Below are 24689 nucleotides of genomic sequence, written 5' to 3'. Positions count from 1 at the left end.
GACGAGCTAATTTAGATATAAGCAAGGTCTTTATCTCCATTTCACTCATGGAAATAATATGTGTGTGTGTATATATATATATATACACACACACACACTCTTAAAAAAACCCTGTAAGGTATATTTTCTAGTAAGGCTTAGTACTAATGTCATGAGTCTTGAAGTAAACAATTCTTCCTTGTGTAGGAAAGCTACCCATCTATTGCAGAGTTATTTTGAGCTTATTCTGTGGTAACTGATTTTCCAGTCGCAGTTTGGCAGAAGCATGCTCAGATGGGGATGTAAATGCTGTCCGGAAGCTGCTGGATGAAGGAAGAAGCGTAAATGAACATACCGAAGAAGGAGAAAGTCTCCTTTGCTTGGCTTGTTCAGCAGGATATTATGAATTGGCACAAGTGAGTAACAGATATAATCACAACTAAACCTTTGTGAAGCATTGTCTTTGCGTTTCTTTGATAAGTAAACATTTTAGCTATTCTGATTGTAATATTTTTTTATAATCTGAACAGAATATCAGTTAATACATCTTATTGTGGGCTTCCAGTTATCATTTGTTTCTTTAACGGAAAATGCTGTCATATATGCCTTTAGGTTAAGGGACTTGTGTGAGGAATGTATCTTGTGTTTTATGATGTATCCGCTTTTCTGGCATTGTTCTAGATGCAGTCAAGCTATTCTGTCAAGCAGATACTGCAAGAGGATCTAAAATAGAAGTAAAATCAAATACTAAAGTGGTTACATTCTGAAAACTCATTTCTCAGTCACTCAATCCTTTTTTTAATCACATCTGTATCAACAGTGTATTAATTTGTGTTAACTTTTGGCTTTTCTACTTGTGTATCTAAGGGCAGAATTTATGCTTCTTTGAAGTTGTATAGATGATAGTTCTCAAAGTGGCCAGCTTCATGTTTTGGTGCCAGGCAAGAGTACAAGGAGAAAACTGTTTACCTGTAAGCTTGACCTGATGTGTGCTGTGGTCATTAATGCAAGTTTAGTTTCTCTGCTCTTGTTCTGGCTGGTGAATTGCCTCTGTGACTTTTGAAAATGTCAATATTGCACTGTAACTTCATGTTGATTTTAGCAGATATGAACAAATGTAGAAAAACAGCATTTCCTGAAGCAGAGTACAGTGCAGGTAGTAATTATAAATGGTCCCGGGAAGTGCCATTGTGCTTCACCGTTGGGGTATTACTACGAGGGGATGTCACGGCTGATTGCAGAATCATTCTCACAGGCCCCACTGAACTAAAAGCAAAATGTTGGTGTTGCAATTTATTCATTAAAGTGAACTTTTTTCTCTAGGTGCTACTAGCAATGCATGCAAATGTTGAAGATCGAGGGAATAAAGGAGATATAACTCCCCTAATGGCAGCTGCCAGCGGAGGCTATGTAGATATTGTTAAACTTCTCCTTGTGCATTGTGCAGATGTCAACGCACAGTCTTCAACAGGTAACTGGGAAGCAGGAACACAAAGAATTAATAAGACCGGCACATAAGCTGTTCTGAACATCTGTGGTTTTGTCTGATAGTTCCTGTAATGTTTTCTTGTGAATGAAACTATGAACAATAGGCCAGATAAATAGTGGATGCATTTAGTCTTACCTGGCCATTATAAAAGATTGTTTTTAGTATAAACTGTAGTGGAAAGCACTGTTCATGTGAAAACCACTGTGATGTTAGATGACCAGAAAAATACATGAAGTTTAGTTTTTCTCATTTCTATAATCCAAAATTGCCCAGTAGGAAGACCATGGAACATATCTGGTCAAGACCAGTTGTTTTGGTCTGTTGCTTTTTACCAAAGAGGAGGTACATTCTTTAAGCTTTGAATGTTGTCTACATTGCTGATGCTTGACCACAGCTTAACTAACCTGCTGAGTATTAACCTGCAGTTGGATTCTCCTAATATTAAGATAGAATTAAATTTTGTTCAAATTTTAGTCAAGTGTCTGACCTATGAAATGTTCTTTTTAGCTTGATGTTTAACCATATTAAGCAGAACTTACCTTAAAAATGACTGTAGCATTTAAAACATGAGCCGTACGTGATTGTCTGTCACTTACAGTACCAGCGTTTTAAATTATAAATTTGTCATCCAGCAAGTAAAAGTTTTTCAAGGGATAACAGGATACAGTCTTTAGGCAAAAAAAAATCAACCCCCCCCCACCCTCTTCCTGCCCAGACTCTACAGTGAGCATGAAAATTAGTCATTGATCTCTGTGTGTGTATTTGATCCTCTTTGTGTGCTGATGTAGGAAATACAAGAAGCAAAGGGGGGAAAAAAAGCCTGATTTGTAATATTGGCTTAGCATTAAAACTCTTTCACACTGTATCGGGATTTTATATCCAGCCTGAAATTATTTGCTGGAATAACAATGCTATGAGGTAAAAGGCTGCTGCTAGTGATATACTTAGTTTTAACAGCTCTGAACAGAACCAATTTCCTTCCTGTATTAGGAATGGGTGATGGAAGGGGCTTTCATGTAAACTACTTCTTCTCTGCAGGGAACACAGCTCTCACTTACGCTTGTGCTGGGGGCTTTGTTGACATAGTGAAGGTGCTATTGAAAGCCGGTGCTAATATAGAAGACCACAATGAGAACGGGCATACCCCTTTAATGGAAGCAGCCAGTGCAGGTCATGTTGAGGTTGCAAGAGTATTGCTGGAATACGGTGCAGGAATCAACACTCACTCCAACGAGTTCAAAGAAAGTGCACTTACGCTCGCATGCTATAAAGGTATTGTCTTTTGCCTTGTTTTGTACTTTTGTTTAAATTTATTTGCTAGGATTTATCTAACTAAAGCTTCCAGCCATACTTTAAATATTTTCTTAAGAGTTTTGGAATACTGGATTTTGGGTTTAAACTCAGTGTCAGGAAATGCTCATCCATGGTGTAGAGGTATTAAGCTTGTCTACTAGTGTCCAAATGTGGTGGACATGTATTTGACATGCTGCACGTGAAAACTTGTGACTGGCTGCATCCAAACTTGTGCTTTGACGCACCACCACTCTCCTCTTCGCCCACTACCGCATTCCCTATTTTGTTCAGATTCCCTTCACCAACTATCTGCAAGTTCTGAAAACATCTCTTATTAGTTGTTAGGAAAATGTGAAGTTAGAACAAATGTTTCTGACATACAGGATGGGGTGAAAATGCTAGTATTATTACTAGATACTTTTCTTTAAGTGTAATTTTGGAGGATGTGAATTGTTATGTATTATGAACTTTTATGGACTTTTGACTTAACTTCTTTTGTTGTCTAAAGTTTCTATAGAAAGTAACTTTGTGCAATGGTAATCCAATGTGCTTCCATGTTTGGTTTTTTTTTTTCCTTCCAAAAACCTCCATAAAATGTCCAGTAATTGTTTTTCTCTGAGTAGAAGCTTTAAGGATGCAGATTTTCATAGTAACTTCAGGTTTTGTGTCTGTGGTTAGAATTGGAGGATATATACTATGTATAACCCATCTGAAACCTTGTATCTGGATTTGTCATGGATTTCCTGCAGCGTGTAGTAATTCCTTACAGAGAAATTTCAGTGATAGTACTCCTGGATATGTTGGAGGGGCATTCTTGTTTCTTGTGACCTAAAACTTAGTGATGTAATCCAAGATCTTCATTGACTACAGATGTCCTTTATTATATTTGGCAAGATGGTTGAGCTACCTTGTTTTCCTATCAGTTTATCTAAGTCTTGTCTTGGAGGAGGATAAAATGTATATGTAAGGGACAAAACAAGTATTGGTAAAGCTCAGTAGAAGTTTTTAAAAATAGTGTCAAATAACATACGACATAATGTGTGTATCTTAGTTCTCAGAAATATGTCTATGAACGCTATGATTAAATAGCTTAAAGTTAGGTTCAGATCTAAATGGACTTATCTCTAAAAGGTAATCCCCCCAGTTGTATACTGCCTTGGAACACTTTAATGGTATGTCACTATACAGTTGAATAAGGAATAAGCACAGTCTTTTATAGCCTGAAGTCACAAGGAAAGGTTCCTGTTGTGTAAACTAGAATTGAGACGTGTGTCTTCATCTCATAGTTGGGCAGTATCTTTCGGAAAGACTGTCTAAAGTCTGGCTGTCCATTTTGCATTGATATTTTTTAGATTACTTTAAAAAGAGCTGGTTTGTGAATTATAAATTGTAAAAATTGTAATAAATAATGAAAATCTAAATTTATTTCATTAAGTGTATTGTCTGTACTACTAGAAGTTTACAATATTAAATGCTTATTTATTTTGATCTGTTTCATTTGAAGGCCATTTAGATATGGTTCGTTTTTTGCTTGAAGCTGGAGCTGATCAAGAACACAAAACAGATGAGATGCACACGGCGCTAATGGAGGCCTGCATGGTAAATAGCCTTTATTTGCCCTGCTCCCTTTTCAATAAGAGAGGAATAAAAGAGATGATAAAACAAAGTGAACCTTTCTTAACAAGCTCTTTTGGCTCTTCAATTGAGTGTGTGTTAGTTTTTATAAGAAACCCTTTACTGTAGTTACCACAGGTGGCCAGCTTCCAAGTCTAATTGGGAAAAGGTATTCTAAATTTTTTGGGGGTGATGTGTTTTAAATACTCCCTATGTGAAGGGGTAACTAGCCTGCAGTGCAGTAAAGTAGTAGGTTGAGCCCAAGTCACTGTTTCTTCTGCAGTCTAAGAGTTAGTTTTCCATGTTTGTCTTCATAAATAAGGTCTCTCAGATCATTATGGTATGAGTCTTTCAGAAGTGCATTGAGCTGGATGACTAATGCATTACACTTGTCCTTTCATCACTACAGGAAGTGTTTTGCATGTGGACATGGCTTGCTCTCTTCTAGGTTTCTGTAAATGCTGCTGTGAAGTTTTTATTTTGAAAATAAAATGGTCAGAAGTAAGTTTATTTCCTAGTTCTTGTGCAACTCCTATAATTTCAAAGCAGCCATTGAGGAAAAACTTTCTTTTCCCAGAGCTTCATCTTCCTAAAGAGTGCGTTATTGTGTCAAAGCATATATGCAACCATTTTTGTCCAGGCCTTAGGTGACCTTTTATCTATTCTTCAAGCTGGGGAACTTCTTTGAAGAAAGAACAAGGACCTTGTTTTCATAGGAAGCATAAAGGAAAACTTAATTTGCTCCCAGTAGCCTATAGTCCTTAGAAGATAGGCTGCAATGTTCCTCCAGTCTTCTGAGAGCTGGAGGATCAAGTGTTCTTTTAGTGCAGTTGTGAGGTGATGATGCAAGTGACCAAGGTCAGATTATGATGTCTCAAGATGTGTTGAAGTATTCAGATAGTGAGATGGTAATAGTATCCTTGAATAGTCCTCCTTGTATGAAAGCCTAGTGTCAAAAAGGAATTCAGAAGAACGCAGTTGCAGTGGGTGCATGCTGTCACCTAAAGGACATTGCAGCATGACTGTAAACTGGATGTTGTCATCAGCCCACTGTTCTGTTTAGGTTTAGTATTTTTCTTTTTTTTCCTTCTTCTTTTGTGGTGATACACTCTGAGCACTGAGTTGACTTGGAGGCTCTGAAGTGTCTTGCTTGGGAAAGATAAAGTTGTGTTGGTTGCCTGCGTGTTTTTTAGCTCTTGGATGTTTCAGACTAGTTTGCATTACAGAGTATGTATTGACCTTTAAAAGCAATAGAGAGGAAATTATCCTTTGAAGTCCCAACTCCAAGTCAAATGATGGAGTTTGTTCCTTGTTATCCTTTGGCTGCACCCTTGCAGAAGGGAACCATTCCACCAAGTTATTTTGAATTCTCCCAGTCTTCACTGTTTTCCAACTAATGAATGCTGCAGATACTGGAAGCTAAGATGTCAGGTCTCTGATCACCAATTATATTGTAAGTGTCTCTGAGTTTTAGTATGTTTTGGTCAAGACAAAGTGCCATACCTAGGATAATACCTTTAGTTGTGGTGGTTGGCTTTTAGCCAGATTCTCTGAGAACAACAGCCTGTCTTTAATTTACAGACTTGATTGCTGTCAATCCCAGGTTACTTACTACCTGCTTCACAGTCAAGTGTTGAGAGGATACCCCTCTTGCCCCCTTTTCTATCGCTCTGTGTTAGCTCTTTGAGTTACTGGCTGACATTTCAGGTGAGATCAGAATGGGGAACTGGTAGTTCGCTTGAGGTTGCTGTTCTTAATACATATGAAATTATCAAATTTAGGGAATTAGTGGAATTCTTAGCTTTATAACTTTATAAATCACCCTTAGGTGTCAGTGCCCTAGCCTGGACAGCTCTGGCTTGAACCTTGGGCAGAGAGTTCTTCTAACGTCTTTTTTTGCTCTTTAGTATTTCCCAAATTTATTTAGATTTTCTTCCAAAGACATAAAAACATGTGCTATTTGCTGCTGAAATTGGTGCTTTTTATGTCCTCAGGAAGAAGTATTATTTAGTTCTCTAGCAAAATCTTTCAGCATGCATTGGGGCTAGTTTAAAGAATTAGTTGAACTGAACTGTCAAATCCCAGGAGAACCACTGTGTCAGGATACAGGGCTCTAAATCATCAAAACTGGCTGATAATTTACTCCTAGAAGAACCCTGTATTTCTTTGGATGGCAAAAGGAGTGACTGAGGTGATGCACGTAATACATATGCAACCACAGTATGCAAGGTAGCAAGTGGTTTTCTCTCTGCTGAGACACAATGAGCATGCTTTGATTCAAGTCTTTTACTTGGAGCTCCCTTTCCATCCTTAAGTTATCCTATTAATTGTGTATGCTCAAGAAAGGTCTGGTATGAAATGTCCTCTGATTAGATCTTCAGACTGTCTGTATCTCACTAAGCACTCTTTGCCTGACTTGAACCTTCCCCCTTCATTAGGTGTAGTTTGTTTCAGTTTTCCAAGATTCTTCTCAAAATTGTTCCACATGTTTATGCCCCAGTTTCTTAACTTACGTGGGAGGGAGTGTTTCTTCTTTCCTAATGCCAAAACTTCTTTAAGTTTTCCCCTTTTCAGAGGTATTGTGGCTCACTACAAACTACACATTAGATGAAACATGGATTTTTGGGACTTAGTCTATTTCAAGTAACTTTGAGGAGTTTAGTAATAGTTTCTGCAGCTGACAGCTGCATTTATATGCTTTGATTGGTAAGGGCTCAGACAGACTGTTCTGGCAATCCTAATTCTCTTCCCTCTATGGCAAAGACTGCTTCACCCCAAGGCACTTTTCAGTCTCCTTTTAAGATTGGAGTATTCCCTCTTCCTGTTACCTACCTCATTGTAACCCGCTTCAGTTTCTCTGCAGTTATATTTCCAAGGATCTAGAAACTGCCAGTTGGAGCTTTTTTTTTCTGTAGAAGCCATAAATCCACTACAAAGAAAAAGAAAACGTTTTTTCCAATGCTTGTTTTGGGGTTTAGTCATGGAGTGGGTTTATTACTTACAGTACTTGTTTGCTATCTCTACTACTTTTGTGTGCCAGGTATTTTGCTGGATATTTAAGAAAGTCTTATCCCATAACTCTTTCCCTACTCCCTCCTGCAAGAAAGAAAGAAAAAAACCAACCGCAAACAAACACGACATATGTAGCTCTTTTTTCCTCGTGCATTTAAACCTAATTTAGATGTAAGTAGAAACCTAAGTGTCAGTTGAATTCAAGTATTACAGTAACTATATCGTAAATTGAGCCTGTCTTTTTAGGATCATTTTCAGACCTAGTATAATAGCGGTTGTGAGTACAGCATCGGGTGACTTGAGCTGTTTCTGATTTTGTGTTCACCTTTGTTTTGTAGGATGGACATGTGGAAGTGGCACGCTTGCTTTTAGACAGTGGTGCTCAAGTGAATATGCCTGCAGATTCATTTGAATCTCCGCTCACTCTGGCTGCTTGTGGTGGACACGTGGAGTTAGCAGCTCTTCTGATTGAAAGGGGAGCTAACCTGGAGGAAGTTAATGATGAAGGTTATACTCCTCTCATGGAAGCTGCCCGGGAAGGCCATGAAGAGATGGTAGCCTTGCTACTGGCACAAGGTGAGATCACTGTCATTTCTTGAGCATTATGAAGAATACAGTGAACATTTGCCATTAGGTATTCTGTGCAAATTCCTCTGATGTAGAGTGTGGCTGTCACCGCTCATTGCTGTAACTAGAGAGCAAAGCTAAAACACCCAGACTGTGGAGGCGATGAGTATTCACCTTTCTACCCTGTGTCTGATCAGTTACGATAACTGCTATTTTGTTTCCTAGGGGCGAATATAAATGCACAGACAGAAGAAACACAGGAAACAGCTCTTACTCTGGCATGTTGTGGAGGGTTTTCTGAGGTAGCTGACTTCCTTATTAAGGCAGGAGCTGATATAGAGCTTGGTTGCTCAACACCTTTGATGGAAGCTGCTCAAGAGGGTCATCTTGAATTGGTGAAATACTTGCTGGCAGCAGGTATGTGTACAGTGAAAATGATCTAGCCCACAGGTGATATGAACTCTCTGTTCTTCATAGTTTAGAACATACCCGGGCTTGACAGTGGCAGTGTTGTAACAAGAAACTGTATTCTCAGATACTTTAATAAGAAGAAAAAAGCATGTGTTACACCTTAATGTTGTTGATACTGTTAACAGAGGGAAGTGCCTCATGGAGCACTGGATTCTGTGGCGTATCTAAAAAACATCAATGTGCATGAGGAATGTTGTTCCCAGCTAACTGCATTTAGGACAAAAATGTTAATACAGATAATGCTTGGGTTTATGTGCTACTCCTGCTTTGACTGAGCCTGATTATCTACAGTCAGTCTCCCTGAATAACAAGTACTTTGGGAATTTTGCCCTGGGAAATAGTATGCAGGACAGATTCTGGAATGTGATGAATTTCTGTGATGAATGAGTTTTACTACTACCTTACACAGTAATAAAAATTGAATCTTGCTGGAATTGGGGGGAAATGACACTTGTACGTTCATCTGTCAGTTTAAGGTTGGTAGAAACTAGAGTGTAGTAATACCGCTTAAATTAAGAAATAAATAAAAAGGAGCTGCATTTTGGAAATCTTCCTTGTTATGGGAGATGATTTATTTATTTGCTCTTTTCTAAGAATAAGCATAAAATGGTCCGGATTTGTAATTCTAGAAAGTAATGCTCCCTGCTCATCGAGGGACAGGAACAACTGTGTCTCTTTGTGCAGTGATACCAGCATGTGACACCTATCACCAGCTCACTTGGAATGCTGCTTGCACTTCACTTCTGATAATGTAGAGAGTTAATTGAGGAGCCTTGCTTTGGCATCAGGGAGTCTCTAAATTTATCTCACACCTTGAAAATAAGAAAGTGGCTAATCACATTGGCCTCTTTTTTTGAAGAATAATGCATTACATAGCAAGAATTGTGTATATTTTCATGTAGCTGGCTTATATGAAACTAGTCAAATTATTTCAACAAAATGGTTTTAAAGCAAATTATTTTTAAAGACCAGGAAAGAAAAGGAACTTGTAGAAGTGTGTGGTCTCGTAGTATTAATATAAATTCAATAACAAGCATTTTGTCTGATTTTCCTTGGCGTGCAGCTCCCTGTCAAATGGATGGTCTAGACAACTGTCTGGATTCACTTTTATTTGTTGTAACAACTGAAATCTTCACTGCTGTAGAGGGAACGTAGGAATAAGTGAGCATATATGTTTAAGTGCTTAGATTGCTGGTCATGCTTTTTCTAAGCCTTGGCTTATCCCCTCTCCTCAGAGTATTTTTATGAAAACAATTTTTACCATGAGAGGAATGCCTTTGGGCTGTGGAAGCTGTTGGTCAGTAGGATATAGCTGTTGTCACAGAAGTGCCTTGGTTTTTGTGTTTATCTGATATGAAATACTTGATGAGATGTTCAGTAAGAAAAAATAATGTTGTGTTTCTAGGAGCTAATGTTCATGCCACCACAGCGACAGGAGATACAGCTTTAACCTATGCCTGTGAAAATGGACATACTGATGTTGCAGATGTGTTGCTTCAAGCTGGTGCTGATTTGGTAAGACTTCTGCAGCATCTTGTGGGGAAAGTACTTTGGTTTCAAACTGTATGCCAAAGCTTCTATGCTTATAGAGCAGGAAGATGATTTCAGTAGTTGAGATTCATATATTGGTGTGATTTGTGGTTTAATTGTTTAGCGGGATATATTTCAGTGTCGCCTTTATTCATTATGCTGCTTTATTATTCCCAAACGCTTGTGGATTAGTTTACCTGCTCCACTGCCCTGAATTTAAAATGTTTTAGTATTAGGAGCTACTACTTCTCTATTTTAGTGTTAGTTTCTGAATACTGTGTGTGTCTCAACTTTTAAAAACTACAACAAAAAAACCCCAAACTAAGCAATGCCTTTTAAATAGCCAGCATATGATCTCTTTTTTTTTCTTTTCTCCAGAACTCTTCTCTTTCTTGTAACTCTTGGTTTTAGCATATTGCTTTCACAGTGTTTATTTTCTATAATGCATTTAATCATAACTAAGTTGTTTAATTGCCTTGACTTTTTTCATATTACATAGTGGGAGACCTAAAATTGCCTCTTCATCAGCTACAGGGATGTAATGTTTGTTTGGCTTTGAAGCAGTAAAAAGCAATTGATACGTTAGTCTTTTAAAGGTGTTTGGAAGCCTTGTGTCTACTAAGGCATAAGCAGGGAAGATGGTTCTTTTGGTTGCCTTTTTGATTTTTCTTCCACTATTCTCCTTTTTTTCCCCCGCACTCTCTACTTGTGTGTGGGGGGGTTTTGGTGTGGTTTTTTTTTTTCTTTTCGATTTGGGGAGGGTGTTGGATATTTTAGGGGGTTTTGTTCCTTTTAAATTGTAAGAATGATAGAAAAGTTTATCATTGAACCTGATATATCAACAACTTAATGAAGTACTATATTAAGTCTATTTTTACAAATATAAATTAATGTTATCATTCTGAATTAATAATACTCCCACTCTTCTTTGTGAATACACTTTTTTCAGGCCTTATGAATTCTTCTGCAGTAAAGTTCTGCTCCCTCCTACCAGGGAGGAAGGTCATGTTAATGGGGGAGGGGGTGTGTGTGTGTGTGTTTGTGGGGTTTTTGGCACACTTGCTGCACTTTGCTCAATTTAGTGTTGGGTACTGAGCATCAGCCACTTTAGTAGAGTCAGGATAGGGTTTTTTGGGTTTATCGGGTATTTTAAAAAGAATATTTAAGAACTTGGTTATAAAAAAGTATAATCCATGAAGTATCTCATAGTGAGGAGCAAAGCCTGAAACAAAAAATTATAAATTGCTATGTGTAAACTTTTAAAATCATGCAAAGGTTGCTGCTTAAATGTTGCTTCAAATTAGAGTTGTGTCATTTTAATTTTTTTCCTCTCATTACTAAGGTGAGCAGTGCTTGTGGCCTTTAGCATCTAGTTCTGATCAGTATTGCTGAGAGAAACCTCGTGCCTTTCTAAACTTGAGTTTTATTTTACTGCATTTTCTTGTACTGCCAATCAAAATGGGGAGCTGTCAAGAAAAAAATATGGTAAGGAAGGAAAGGAAAATTGCATGTGAGAGAGAGACCTGCCATATAAGTCTACCAGTTTAAAATTCTGATTGTAAGCGGGGAAATGCCTGCAAAACTGCAGCGCTGCTTATGGCAGATGCCTTGGGTTTGGAGCAGTTTCCTTTCAAACCTCTGTGTTGCGTTGCTTTGCTTTATTAGAAGTTGTAAACTGTTCTGAATAAATTTATCTTTGTAATTGTTCTGAGGAACGTTTCTGAAGTGTGTTGCCTTACTGCTGGAGTATGAAAAAGCTTCTTTGGTAGTACCGTTGGAGATTATTCTAGTTTTCAGTTTTCATTAGTAATTTAAATGAGGTTAGATGATGTCACCAAGTTGTCCCAGGAAGTCTGTGGTGGAGTCGGGAATTGAATGCAGATATGGACTTAGACCTCTGGTCGGTTTGTCTTCATTTGTCTAGTTAATTTTGTTCTCCTTCTGGTGTTCAGACACAGCAAATGAAAGTATATCTCCAATTGCTTCTTCAAACTTTCCTGGGATTGATTTCACTGATGTTTCGTTGTTTTCCAGAAACCTTCTTTATATCTGAGGTTTATATCACAGTCGCTGAGGAGCTGGACGTATAGCATCTTACCCTGTTGTGGAGCAGTCCTTTTTGAGGAAAATAAAACAGGGCTGAGGGCCGTTACCTGATTGCATGGACAAATGACAACCACTGATGCAGCACAGAGCCTGGCAGGTCATTGATCTTGGGGCTGTGCCCCCGCATCTGTGAGAATGTCAGTGGCTATGTTGCAGCCTGCCAGAGTGGTGTTTTCATAACACAATAGTGGGAGCATACATTGGACATGCCTGGATCCCACAGGATGAGGTCTTGAAAGGGTTCTTGAGGTTGCAGGGCTGTGCTAGGGAGGCTGCAAAGAAATAAGTAGTGTGAATGACCAGTCATCCCGTGCCTAAGCTTGTCCTCTGGCCCTGTTTTATTTATCTGTAGAGATGTAGCTGCTGCAGGATTTTGCTGCTGTTTTCTGAGCCACCTGCATAATCTATTTTCTTCTAGACGAAGAAAGCAAGGAGCATAGTTTTTGAGGATTTTTTTCTTCTCCCTGATTCTAGATTGTGGAAAGAAAGTTACTCTTTCTTCCCCAAATGCCCTTGAGTTAAAGGAACAATAAACACTGGCTGTCAAGATTTGTTGTGATCAGTTCTCCCATTTCTTTCCAGTTCAGAGCCTTTATTCCATGATATGGAAAGCATATAATCTACTTTAAGACCTCCAATTGTTCTTGGCTTCTCAGATCTCTCTTCACTTGCCAGGAGGTTAGGACTGAGTGGGATTTGAGGTGAAGATATTGAGACTGCATCTGTGAAGAGGAGCCTCTTTCATGCTGGGTTAGCCAAATCAGCGGAGGGCAGGAGACATTTTCAGGAGGTTTCCTGTATTGTGCTCATTGAAAACCAAAGTCTTCCAACTTTGTCAAAGTTACCCAGTTCACTCTACTGAACTGATTCCTATGTGTTGCTCATGTCCAGTTGAAGTTTTCTCAATCTCAGAATAGAACCTTGAGCTAAAGTTTGAGCATGTTTTGTGATGAGGGTGGTGAGAGACTGCAACAGGTTGCTAAGAAAAGCTGTGGATGCCCCATCCTTGGAAGAGTTCAAGGCCAGGTTGGATGGGGCTTTGAGCAACCTGGTCTGGTGGAGGGTGTCCTTGCCCATGGCAGGGGGGTGGACTAGATGGGTCTTTGAAGATCCTGTCTAACCCAAACTGTGTTATGATCATTATGTAAGTGTTTCTAGTCCCTGGTAGAGTTTTGTCTGAACTGGGAGTGATTATTACCACCCTGTCTCAGCACAAAAAGGCTGTTGCTTTTGCAAGTAGAAAATGGGAACTCTCGCTTTTCAGGGACTGGTCCTCTGGCCTAGATATCAAATACATAATTCAGTTCAAGAATCAGTGAAGATCTGGAGAGCTCTGTTAGATTCATTAAAGAATGTGGCTTTATAAGAACAGGGAGAACTAAAAGAAAACAATGGCTAAGATGAACTTTCTTTAGTTTGTGGTTAATTTTTCATTAAAACTCTGCAGTGGCAAGTTATACTAGAAATGAACAGTGTCAGAGTACACACTCATCTGTTTGTCTGCTGGAGAGCTGCTCAATTTTGTATGGTATTGATGAATTTGTGTCTCCTTGTGACTAATTGTTTATGAAGTCTGGCTTATTACCAATTCTTCTGATGCTTTTCTGATGCCTTTCTTTAAGGGATCTGTCTTTTCCATGTCCTTACAGGGACAAAGTTGGCCTGTCAAAATCTGTAGCAAAACTAGCTTGGCAGGCCTTTCCTTTTTAATGTATGCATTTTGAAATCGGCTTGCTTTTGCCAAGTATATCACTTAATGAGGCACATCTGAAGACTTCAGCCTGTGATCCCATCTGTGCCTTAGTTGCATTCTAGTTCCTTTATTGCCTGCAAGAATAAAGACTTTCAGGGTCTTAGTGTGAGCTTCTGCCATTGGACCAAATTTCCAAATTTGTTTTTGGGGACAAAATAGCTACTTTAGATTTTGTTGTTAATAGCAGTAAAATTTTGGAGATTAGAATTAGATAGGATTTGATTAAAGCATTTATTTTTTTTAAGTGGTGGTATGGTTTAATAGCTTCAGGGAGAAATAACCAGCACTTCAGTAATACAGTTATTGACCTCTGTAGCAAGGATTTGTCTAATCTCAAAGGTGTGAGAGGAGACTTGTTTTTACTGTAAGAGTTCTCTTCTTTCTTTTTCTTCTTCTTGTGTCTTTACTAGCAGTTACCTTCATCTCAAAACTTGTATAAGGTAAGACATGCTGGTGCCTGTATGTTCCCACAGGAACTAGATTAAGGACTGTGAAGCTCACAAAGAGTATTGGTGATGTTTAATGAGAGGTAATACCCTACTTTTAAGCTGTATATCTTTCTATAAATGTGCCTCTTGGGATGCCTGTTCCCTTTTAGTGTAGAATCAGACCTGGATGAAATGCTGCACACCGGAGATGTCAGTCTCCTTTTTGAAAGTGAGACTGCTCTTGACAAGGTTTGCATCTTTGCCTGTTTTAGTGTAGCTGAAAACAAAAGAGATTGTTGTTGTTTGGACAGTGAGAAGACCCAGCTTTTCTCAGCTGGGAAGTAAAGAGTTTTAAATTGGTATTTTCTAATCTGGGCTGTCTTGCAGCTGTATGTGAGGCTCTGCTGCACAGGAGCGTTGATCTACTGATGGAGTTTACCTTTCTACTACATGCTGAAATTTTATGCTGAAATTGAGAGATGGAAGAGAACCCCTGAGGGCAGCTGCATCCTTGTAGTCTTCTCATTTTACACTGTCAAGCTCTTCCCCGAGCTCTTTATGCTTGTTAAAATTCCACATGTGGCTTTCCTTAAAAGACTAAAACCGGCTACCTGGCATCCACATAACTCCAGTTGCAAAAACAAAACAAAAACCCCACAAAAAAAAAACCCCAAACCCCACCAACCCAAAAAACCCAACAAAACAAAAACCAACCAACCAAACCCAGGCATGCCAAACTACCTCTTGATTCTTTCCCTATGACAACATATTTTTTACAGACAGATCTTTTTGTCATTGCAAGGATCATTGATTTGCCTTCAGCTGATAACATTCCTCACACAAACGTGGCTCCTTAATTAGAAACTCACTTTCCTTTATGTGTAGGACACTGCACATTTGATGCTGTGTGCATAAGGCAGCATTTAAACATATACAAAAATATCCAAGACTTTATGGATTTGAATGAAACCATGCTGGAGATAGCTATGTTGTCGTTACAGTGAGGGATTTGAGAATGTCATGTTTTTCTATATTGTTTCTTGAACTGTCGGGGAAAGGTCAGGGATTTCAGGTCTTTTTAGACTTGGCCCTCAGTCTTTTACAGATACGGCAAGAGGTTGTAGGACATGTGAAGCTAATTTTTGTAGTTAACACCTTTTGGATGTTGTGTTGCAGTCTCTGGATGGTGCAAAGTATAATGAAATCCTCTCTTTTGCCAGTAGTGAACAAAAAGTCATCTCGTATTTAACAAGATGCTGTGTACGACCTTTGTGCTCTCTTCATGAATTTGAATGGCTTGTGGTAGGAGTCTTAACTGGTGAGAGCTGCACTGCTTGGTCTTACCTTTGTGCTTGCTTGCCTGATTCCAGCAAAATGGAGTTTTCAGCTGGTGGATCTGATCCACTTAAGTTTGCATTCCAGGTCTTCATGACCAAGAACAACATTTATTTGTAGAACAAGAGCCGTGAGTTCTTCTTTTTCCTTCCGCAGGACAAGCAGGAGGACTTAAAGAAGACTATTTTGGAGGGCATAGAGCCGAGCAAGCATCAGGTGAGGTTGGCCTTTGATGCTTGTAAGCTGCAGCCTCAGGATACATGCTAATGATAAGCATGGCTTTAAGGCATCTAAATTTCTTCAAAAATACAAAGACGCACTGTGTAGACTAGGCATGTCATCTTTGTCCTGCATTTTCTCTTCTGTTGGGTTTTCTAAAACCCTATTTTTAAAAAACAGTATCTCAACCTTCACAAATGCAGCATGTTATCTCATTGAGTCTATTAGCACAAGCAGATACGTTAAACCTGTTAGTACATATCTAGCTTCCTGTAAGGTCTTCCCTTTTCAGATATTTACTTCAAACTAGAGGCCTAGCTGAGTTTTTAGGTGCCTCTGAAATACTGGTTTGCTATATATCTCAGGAAGGTTATCTGGGACAGTTAGGTTGGTGACTGCTAGAATACCGTATCTCTTGATAGGAGTTCAATATTGAAAATTAGCAAAGTGGCATAGTGTTAAGAACTGTATTGTTTGGCTGTTGCATCAAAAACTTTGTCTAAATCATTTTGCTTAAAATAACATTTAACATTCATCTATGACAACAGTGAATATTTAGCAGAGAGAGGCTTGTTAAAGAATTGAAGAGAGCAGTTGGACTTTTGCTTTGGAAATGCAGGTTTTGTTCTAGAATTTTTAAATAACATATGACACTGGAAACAAACTCGAAAAAAATATCCTAGTGAATAATACTTGCCAACCATGAATACTTGTGAACCAAAGGGCGGGCGGGAGAGCCCTTATGTAGCTGATCTTGGAATTGGCTAAAACAGAGAACTTGAAATCAAGAATAAAAAATACCAATGATTGTTGTAAGATGCTTATAATAACACTGCTTTTGCTCTGCTCTCTGAAGTACTGATTTGTCTAGAAAGAAAATAATTATTACTGACTGGATTCTCGTCTCCTTTTTGAGTCTCAATGTAAAAGGTGCAGATAGTGTAAGCTCTTACCTGATTTGGGTGATACTCTCGATTTCCCCTTCCTTCCTATCTGGTACCCAAACCTACAGAAAATTCTTTTCGGGAGCTTATTTTATTCAAGCAGAATTAGCAGGAGAGCACATCACTCGAGTGTCTAGAGAATGGCTTTTCTAGTCAAAGCTGGCATAGGTGTTCTCCTTTATACCTCTTTCTGATCGTACTAACTGCAATATTTCTCAGTAGTGGAGAGAGACAGAATACTGTGGTGAGTCCTACAGTGCAGATAGCCGGGGAAATTGTCCTTAGAGATGAGTACTACTCGCTAGTTTTTCTTACAAAATAAGCATTTGCATGTACTTCATATTAATATGAGGAAGAAGCACATTGGAAAGCTGATGGAGGATGCTTTTGGACAGCTTTCAAGTTCTCTGTCCTGATTTTGATTATCTACTGCAGCTTAAAAAATAAAAAATTATGGGCATTCCAGTTAAAAGATAAAGGATGCGAGTTTACAAAAGGCACTGTACTGGCTCAGCTTCTTATTTTGGCTTGTTCTAGAAATTTTCCCTTAAAGCCTGAGTTGATGCTATCTGCTGGCCCTTGTTAGGGCTAAATGGAGTGCTGAAGTCATAGAATTAATTTCATTTTAAAATAAAATATGTATTTCTATTTTCTGATGTGAAAAATACTGTCAAAATGCAGTAACTTTTGCAGATTTAGAGCAGGATGGCACACAAATGGTTTAGTTTGGCTGGACTGATGATGTGTATGGTGCTGCACGTATTTGAAGTGTGTTATAGTTGAGGATCAAGTTCTGCCTGCTTCATGAAGTGACAGTTGGTTAAACTGGGCAGAATAACTGCATTGCATTTAAATGAGGAAGCCTCCTGACATACATGTTTAAGACTTCAACAGTTAAGTGTCTTAGGAATAGAGAATGTTGCAAGTAATGATATCTCACTGTTAGTTGTCTGAAATACTACATTTCAATGCAATATAGAATGGCTTTTCATTATCTTGAATATAGCTAAGATGATGTAGAATAAATTTTGCTTCTTGCCATCTTTGTTGTTGTATCAATGGGGATTTAGAAATGTGTGTTTGGGCAGTAGTGTTCTGGTCCTGCTCAGCAAGTGATGTGGTGGTCAATATTTCTTTGGATCCCTAGCTGCTTTGTGAGTGACTTGCCAGCAGTACCAGGGGTTTACTGTGCACAAGGCAAACAGCAGCATCTGGCTTTTTATTTCCTTCCTCCAGTGGCTGAGGAGGGAAAAATGATGCCCAATACCAGAGTGTGCATCAGAGCTCAAGGGCATGCTACTAATTCTTGCACATCATAGGGCCATATACTAACATAATTAGCTTTACATGTCCTGTAAATATTTCTTACATGCAGGCAATCCAAAAGCACACATATATTTATCAACAGCTAAGCAGTCACTTGCCCTGGGAATGGAATCTACTTATTTAAAAAAAAAAAGTGACTTAAGTAGTAAGTCTGTAAGGCATCCTATCTGCCTGCGTGCACTTATGCATTGTACTGCCAAGCAAGCAAAGAAATCAGAGCACTAATACGAAGTTTAAATATGTGTTGAAGTGGTGTACAATAATACAGAGTTCTTATGGAGGTGCAGGAGCAGAGTTTTTCTGCACTTTCCAAAGCTCATTGAGAGGGGTAGCGTAACCCCCATTACAGCAAAGGATTGGTTTGCATTTTCTGCACCGGGTCGCTCTCCAGTAGAAGATCCAGTTGAGATTTCTTCCTCAAGTGTACGAACAGAAATCTAACTTAAGGTGCAGCTTGCAACCAAAGCAAGCCATATGTCAAAGGACATATGCAGAGCTTTCAGGAATACTGAAACTATTGAGTTGATTTGTTCTGTCAAATCTATTTTTGTCCTTTTATATTTCTAAATAGCAGTATCATCCACTGTCAGTACTAAATGTTAACTTTCACTATCAGATATACATGCAATTCCAGAAGTAAATAGTGAATTTAGAGCTTGGGTTCCCAGATATTTAATTACACCACCACCACCCCAGTCCTAGTATATTATTGATCAGACTGAATATTCAGAGCACAAATACAAACACTCCCAGGAAGATGATGTTCTCTCCCCTTGTTGCTGCAGGAGGGTTGATACGTATTAGTCAGTATTCTTTGTGGTATTGATCACATCTACATAACAGGCAATTTTTTTAGTTCTGTAACTTCTCTAATACAGTTGTATTCAACCACATCTTTCCAGTGTTCAGAAACTTTTTAAATTCAAAAATTGTTCTTGTCGCTCATTCCTTTTTTTTGTGGGTTTGTATCATCCTTTTGTCGTCTTTCTGCTTTATTTTCCAGTCCTCTTTTTCAGATGCTTTTTGTGACCTGCAGTGATTTGTCTCATTTTTATTGTTGATCCTGTTCAGTGTAATTTTTAAAAAAAAGTTATCTGCTCTTCAGACATTATTGCAATTTTAAAGGTCTGGCATGCAGCATGTGACAGTTCTCAGAACAGTTGCACATCAGTTCATAGTTATTTGTTTACTTACTAATGCTGGATGATACTTGTGTTAAATAGTCTTCCCTTTCAGAGGAGGAAACAAGATGTTACTGTTCTTGAGTTTGTTATGCGTTTGAACACTAAAATAAAAAGAGACTATGTAAGTACAGGGAAACTTCCTTGTGTGATAACAGTATGGATGTGGTCTGAATGCTTTTTGACAGCGTGATTCAGTATTTAAGGTAACATCAAAATTGATTCCAGTCAGTTTATATTGATGGTAGTCAGCTTATAAGATAGGTCTTCTACTGAGACAGGTAATTCTGGTCCCATCAAAAGATGAATCAAGAGCTGACACAATGGTATAATTTTTGCCCATTTATACGTTTGTTATTTCTCCTTTACAATAGGAGCATGAATCTGAAGGTGGGAGAACCCCACTAATGAAGGCTGCGCGAGCTGGTCACTTATGCACTGTGCAATTCCTTATTAGCAAAGGTAAAATACTAGTTTAAATAACTAATTTAAAAATGTAAGATGCTACTTTACAATTCTGCGTGTTTATGAGGCTTCTTCAAAAATAATCTGGTTATGTGTATATGAGCATTTGTCAAATTGTTAAGGGGTTTTTGAATTTCATTTAGATCACAATACAACGAATCGCTAGTTACTTTTCCTACTCTGTTGTATAGATTAATGAGTAGATTTCAAGTACAGCAGATATTTTCAGTTTCTTAAAAAAACACTCCCTCCTTCAGAAAAACACATCCTCAAGTACTGTCTGAAACAGCAAAAATGGCACCATGTAGTGATACTGATAAGTGCTTAGAACAAAAATTTAAAAGTTGTGCTTTGTACACTGTAAGTGTTCCCTTTCTCTTACCACTTAGGAGGCCCATTGTTACTGTCATTATTGCCTTGTCTTTGCAAGATGAGGAGGATGATACGTAGAAGCCATCTGTTATTCAAAATCCCTTGCTTTTAACCTAGAAGTGTGTACGAATTAAGATTAAAAGAGAAAAGTTTATCTCTATTCCAGAAAATACTGTACTTGTTGATATTTTCTTTTAAAAAGAATTTCCTTGTGTTTAATTCTGAGATCTTCTCTTTATAGGTGCCAATGTTAACAGGGCTACAGCTAATAATGACCACACGGTGGTGTCACTGGCATGTGCAGGAGGCCACCTGGCAGTTGTCGAGCTCCTTCTGGCTCACGGTGCGGATCCTACACATCGGCTCAAGGTAAGTCGCTTAAACCTATGCATTTATCGTAGGTACTGACAGAACCACGTAGCTGATTTAATGTGTAATCTTAAATGGTCTAATTCATATCTTATGTGCTACACCAGGTAGCAAAATTCATCTTCCGGCTTTTTGTTTCCAAAAATCTCAATTTAGGATGGCTCAACAATGCTCATTGAAGCTGCCAAAGGAGGACATACAAATGTTGTTTCTTACTTGCTGGATTACCCAAACAATGTTTTGTCAGTTCCTGCAGCAGACTTGTCTCAGCTCACACCTCCATCTCAGGATCAGTCTCAGGTAAGGCATAAGGAATTTTTTTAAATATCACCATGAATGTTGCAAAGAAGCACTTCCTTCATACTTAACTTCTGAAGTTAATTTAGATGTGAACGTATACAGTGGAAAGAATTAAAAAAAAGTCTACGCATTTGAAAATAGGAGTGAGAAAGTTGATTGGTATTGTCTGCAGTGTCCTGAAGAACGCCTGAACTTTGTTCCCTTTTCTAGTCCTTAGACAGGATAGTCCCAAACCTAGTATCTCAAAAAAATATTATTTTCTTGGTTGTATTTGCTCAGCATTTCGTTTCAAAGTTCTAAACCCTTGTGACAGCACCCCTCAAACATTGTTGCTAATTTTCGTTGTTATATGAAAGAAAATATATTGTGTAAATTTAGAGTTCTGCAGGCTGGAGATGTAGCTTTCCAGTGAAGTTAGTTGATGTAAAAGCCCTAATGATGTTAACAGTTTTCCAGCCTACACAGCCCAGATTTTTGTAAAGTTAACATAGTTAACTTTGACATATTATCCACAATAAAATAGCATAGGAGAGGTCATGTCAAGAGGTAGCATAGGAAGTTTATGCAGTTTAGGAAGAGTGGAACAGAGGTCTGCTGTAGAAATGTGTCTTTGTATTAACACTTCAAGATCCTAGTCCATTCAAAAGAGGTTTTTTTTATCTGAGTGTGTGTCTGTGGCTTTGTTTTAAGGTTCCACGTGTACCAGTGCATACACTTGCCATGGTTGTACCTCCCCAGGAACCTGACAGAACCCCTCAAGAGAACTCGCCACCTCTCTTGGGAGTGGTGAAAGGTTAGTATGTAGCCGCTCCGTGACTATATGCAGTTTGGAAACTGGTGGGCTGGGGACAATTTTCTTAGAGCTATACGCATAGTATAGTCCACTCCATCAATTCTTGACCACCTCTAATGAAGTATAACTTTAAAGTATTTTAAGTAGTGCATAGTTTTTGATATTTTCTTGTATTCTATAGTATAGTAACACTGTTTTTTCTGGCTTTATTATGCTTATTCTAATTTTTTTTTGAAGAATATGAGTGTGGTAACTGCCATAGTGCAGACTGATTAAAAAACAATAAACTCTAGGTGTGGTGTTAACTTTTGGATATGGTACATTGGTCATCTAGAATAGTTGCAACTACTGTACGTGAACTTGATATATCAGTTTTTTTGCTGTTCCTGCAGTAGCAGTGCAAACGTCTTGGCACTGCTAAATGCCAGTGCAGATCTACTTACAGGAGAATTTTTCTTTTATTAGTAATAGTACTCTTGTAAGTAATCATAACATCAGTGTTTTTGCTTTGAACATGGTTTGCTCACTGGTTAAAACTATTTGCAGTCATTAAATAGCAAATTTAGCAGTTCATTTCCAGCTATGGATTCTGTAACCAATTCTTCATGTCTGCTAAGTCAGCTCAGAAAGAGAAGCAGATTCTCAAATAGAAAGTTACAAGTTGCAGCTCCTAATGATTTACAGTTTTTGGATGGGGATATTAAATAGTATATTATCCAAAGCTCTATTAGCTAGCTTTATTTCTTTATTCTAGATGTGGTCAGTACTTCCTAAAACAAAAAAACCCCCCAGTGGCACAAATGAAGAGAAGGAAAAAAAAAAGTGTACCTAAAGGTGTTTAAGTGTGCAGCTGTGACTCTCTTCATGCATATATGCCATATGTGTGACTTCTCAAATACAACTATTATATCATTTTCCTAGGATGTGCAACACGATATTTTGGATTTCATAAAAATGAGTACCAAACAAATGAAAAGAATATGCAACTTCTGGTTCAAATAAAACAGCAAAAAGCTATATACTAGCATGTGTGCCCTTAAAATTAAATAACTATTACTATTATAAAGTGGGTTAGTGTTCTGGAAGTACATTTTGTGATGCATGGGAATTGATGAGAGATTAGTTGAATCAGAGTCAGAAGACTAAAATTAGAAGCTTAATCAAATTACAAAAAGCAAATCATTGATTGTAGTTTACGAAGTAGCTCTCATTAAAAAACAACACCTTATTGCAAGTGTCAGCACATACTTTAGTCAAGTTTTTAACAGGACCGTGTTGTTGGAACTTGGACAGAGAGATCTAATTGTTGTCAGTGTTTCAGGACATGCTTCATGCATGTCAGTGAAACTAATCTGTGATGCGTTGCAAGAGATGAAAACATTGTGTGCAAAGCTCTTGTGTATCTCAGATCTTTAGGGGGGGAAAGGGTATTTTTGTGATAAACACTGTGTGATCATTGTAGTGATATCACTCTGCTACTTTAACTGCAACAGAGTTAGTGTTCTTTGAACTTCCATTCTTAACTTGCTATACACACGTGGTTTTAATATAGCAGGCTTTCGTTGTTAAACTCCTCAGGAGAGGAGGGACAACAGAGGGTGTGAGTAACGGAGTGGTCATTATTTCCATTGGGGAGGAGGTCTTAAGTTCTTATGTAACAACACTGTTTATCCTGGGGAAGACAAATTCCCTGCCTTCGCAGTTAGAAGTAGCCCCCTGAGTTTATACAAAAACTCAGCTACTTGGAGGAAGGAGAGGAGCACCTAGCCTTCTTAACCTCAGCACAGTCTGGTTTTTAAGGACCTCTGTTAGTTTTGCAAGAAATGCAATACTAACAACTTGTTTCCTGAAGAGTTCTTGGCAAGTCGAGTTGTAAAATTAGAATACCCTTGTATGTTATGATTCAAATACGGTGTGAGGTTTTTCAAGAGGAATTTATGGTCTAATTTTGAATTACATTATTATTATTCTTCAGTAAAGTAAGAAGGTGTATGGGATAGTTGCCATTTGAATACTTATTTTGGCAAAGGATTTAATATCAATGTTTAGCAACTGAAGAGACAAACATTTCAGAGCTGATAATGGATCTAGAGGGACTCGGGTAAAGGGGATACACAAAGATGGTAACCTCCTAAAAAGCTGAAGAAAAACCAGGTGAAAGAATTCGGTTCTTGGGACTGAACAGACCCCAACTGTTACATACTTAGGAAGGATTGGGTTTAGTCCACTACTTTTAGCATGTGTCTGTTGTGTCCATGTAAAAATGAAATCCCAGTGAAGTTCAACTCTGTGCTTTTGTGGGGAGAGGCAGGAGATCCATCCCTTGGCATTTTGTACCGGTTGCTGCTCAGCAGCCGGCAGCAATTCTGATGCAGCAGCTCGACACAGAGACTCTTTTGGTTAGAGAAAACAAATGTCCTATTTCCGCAGGACCAGCGAGTGTCTCCTGCTTTATGTTGTGAGGGGTGTAAAGCGCAGTGGCTATGATGCAGCTCCAAGTGCCCCGACATCTGGTTCCCTGGGGCAAGGGGCTCTTGCTGCCCAGCATGTGAAATTGTCAAAAGGAATGCTGTCAGATTTCTTCAGGAAATCAGCTGGTGGAACAGTGTTGCCTTTGATAATCTTGCCTAGTTTGTGAAAGCAAGCTAATAATTAGTAAGAGTGGGATCTGCAACTCCCAGCAGTGTTTCTGATTCTGCCTTAGTCTTTCACAGAACGTGCCTGGTGAGCGCAGTGGCCTGAACCCATGGCATGTGTTTAGAACATTATTGAAAAACAACACGCTAGTGCAACAAGGGGATGCTCAGGAAGTCTGTGGAAAGCAGCAGGATTGTTTTCTTAGTCAAAATATTTGAACTATGTAAGGTGTTTTTAAATGTGTCAAAACTTAAAGTAGACTTTCTGGAAGCTGAGGTATCAGTTATTGTGTAAGTTTTTCTCCAGATTCGTTTTATTTTATAACTCCTCTGAAATTGTGCTTATAAATGAACTAATTGGCCTTAAGTGAATGCTTAAAACCTATCAACATGCTGTCATTAGACTTCTACACTGTTGTATTTAAGTGGGCAGTAACTTGCAGCATTTCTGATTTGGGGTGCATGTTTTTTTAGAATTCCACAAGACCTAATAGACAAGTTATTCAC

At 38.4% G+C, this 24689-nt stretch overlaps 1 protein-coding gene across 13 annotated transcripts in view; it reads left to right on the top strand.

Moving 5' to 3' along the window:
- ANKHD1 (ankyrin repeat and KH domain containing 1) overlaps positions 1-24689 on the top strand; it is a 116428-nt gene that overhangs the window by 47094 nt on the left and 44645 nt on the right. For 8 of the 13 annotated variants that reach the window (XM_075766614.1, XM_075766615.1, XM_075766613.1 and 5 more), the window contains exons 4-15: positions 248-395; positions 1303-1450; positions 2507-2740; positions 4266-4360; positions 7726-7963; positions 8180-8371; positions 9831-9940; positions 15734-15793; positions 19622-19709; positions 20326-20453; positions 20610-20753; positions 21444-21546. In XM_075766614.1, coding sequence (XP_075622729.1) covers positions 248-395; positions 1303-1450; positions 2507-2740; positions 4266-4360; positions 7726-7963; positions 8180-8371; positions 9831-9940; positions 15734-15793; positions 19622-19709; positions 20326-20453; positions 20610-20753; positions 21444-21546 — 1688 coding nt within the window. The remainder of the gene's footprint in view (positions 1-247; positions 396-1302; positions 1451-2506; positions 2741-4265; positions 4361-7725; positions 7964-8179; positions 8372-9830; positions 9941-15733; positions 15794-19621; positions 19710-20325; positions 20454-20609; positions 20754-21443; positions 21547-24689) is intronic. The other 5 variants (XM_075766617.1, XM_075766618.1, XM_075766611.1 and 2 more) reach the window with 1 other exon arrangement.

This window comes from Balearica regulorum, chromosome 14 (genome assembly GCF_011004875.1).
Source record: "Balearica regulorum gibbericeps isolate bBalReg1 chromosome 14, bBalReg1.pri, whole genome shotgun sequence".
Taxonomy (NCBI): Eukaryota; Metazoa; Chordata; class Aves; order Gruiformes; family Gruidae; genus Balearica; species Balearica regulorum.
Note: the sequence above shows the minus strand (reverse complement) of the source record. Positions and strands in the feature narration are given on the sequence as shown.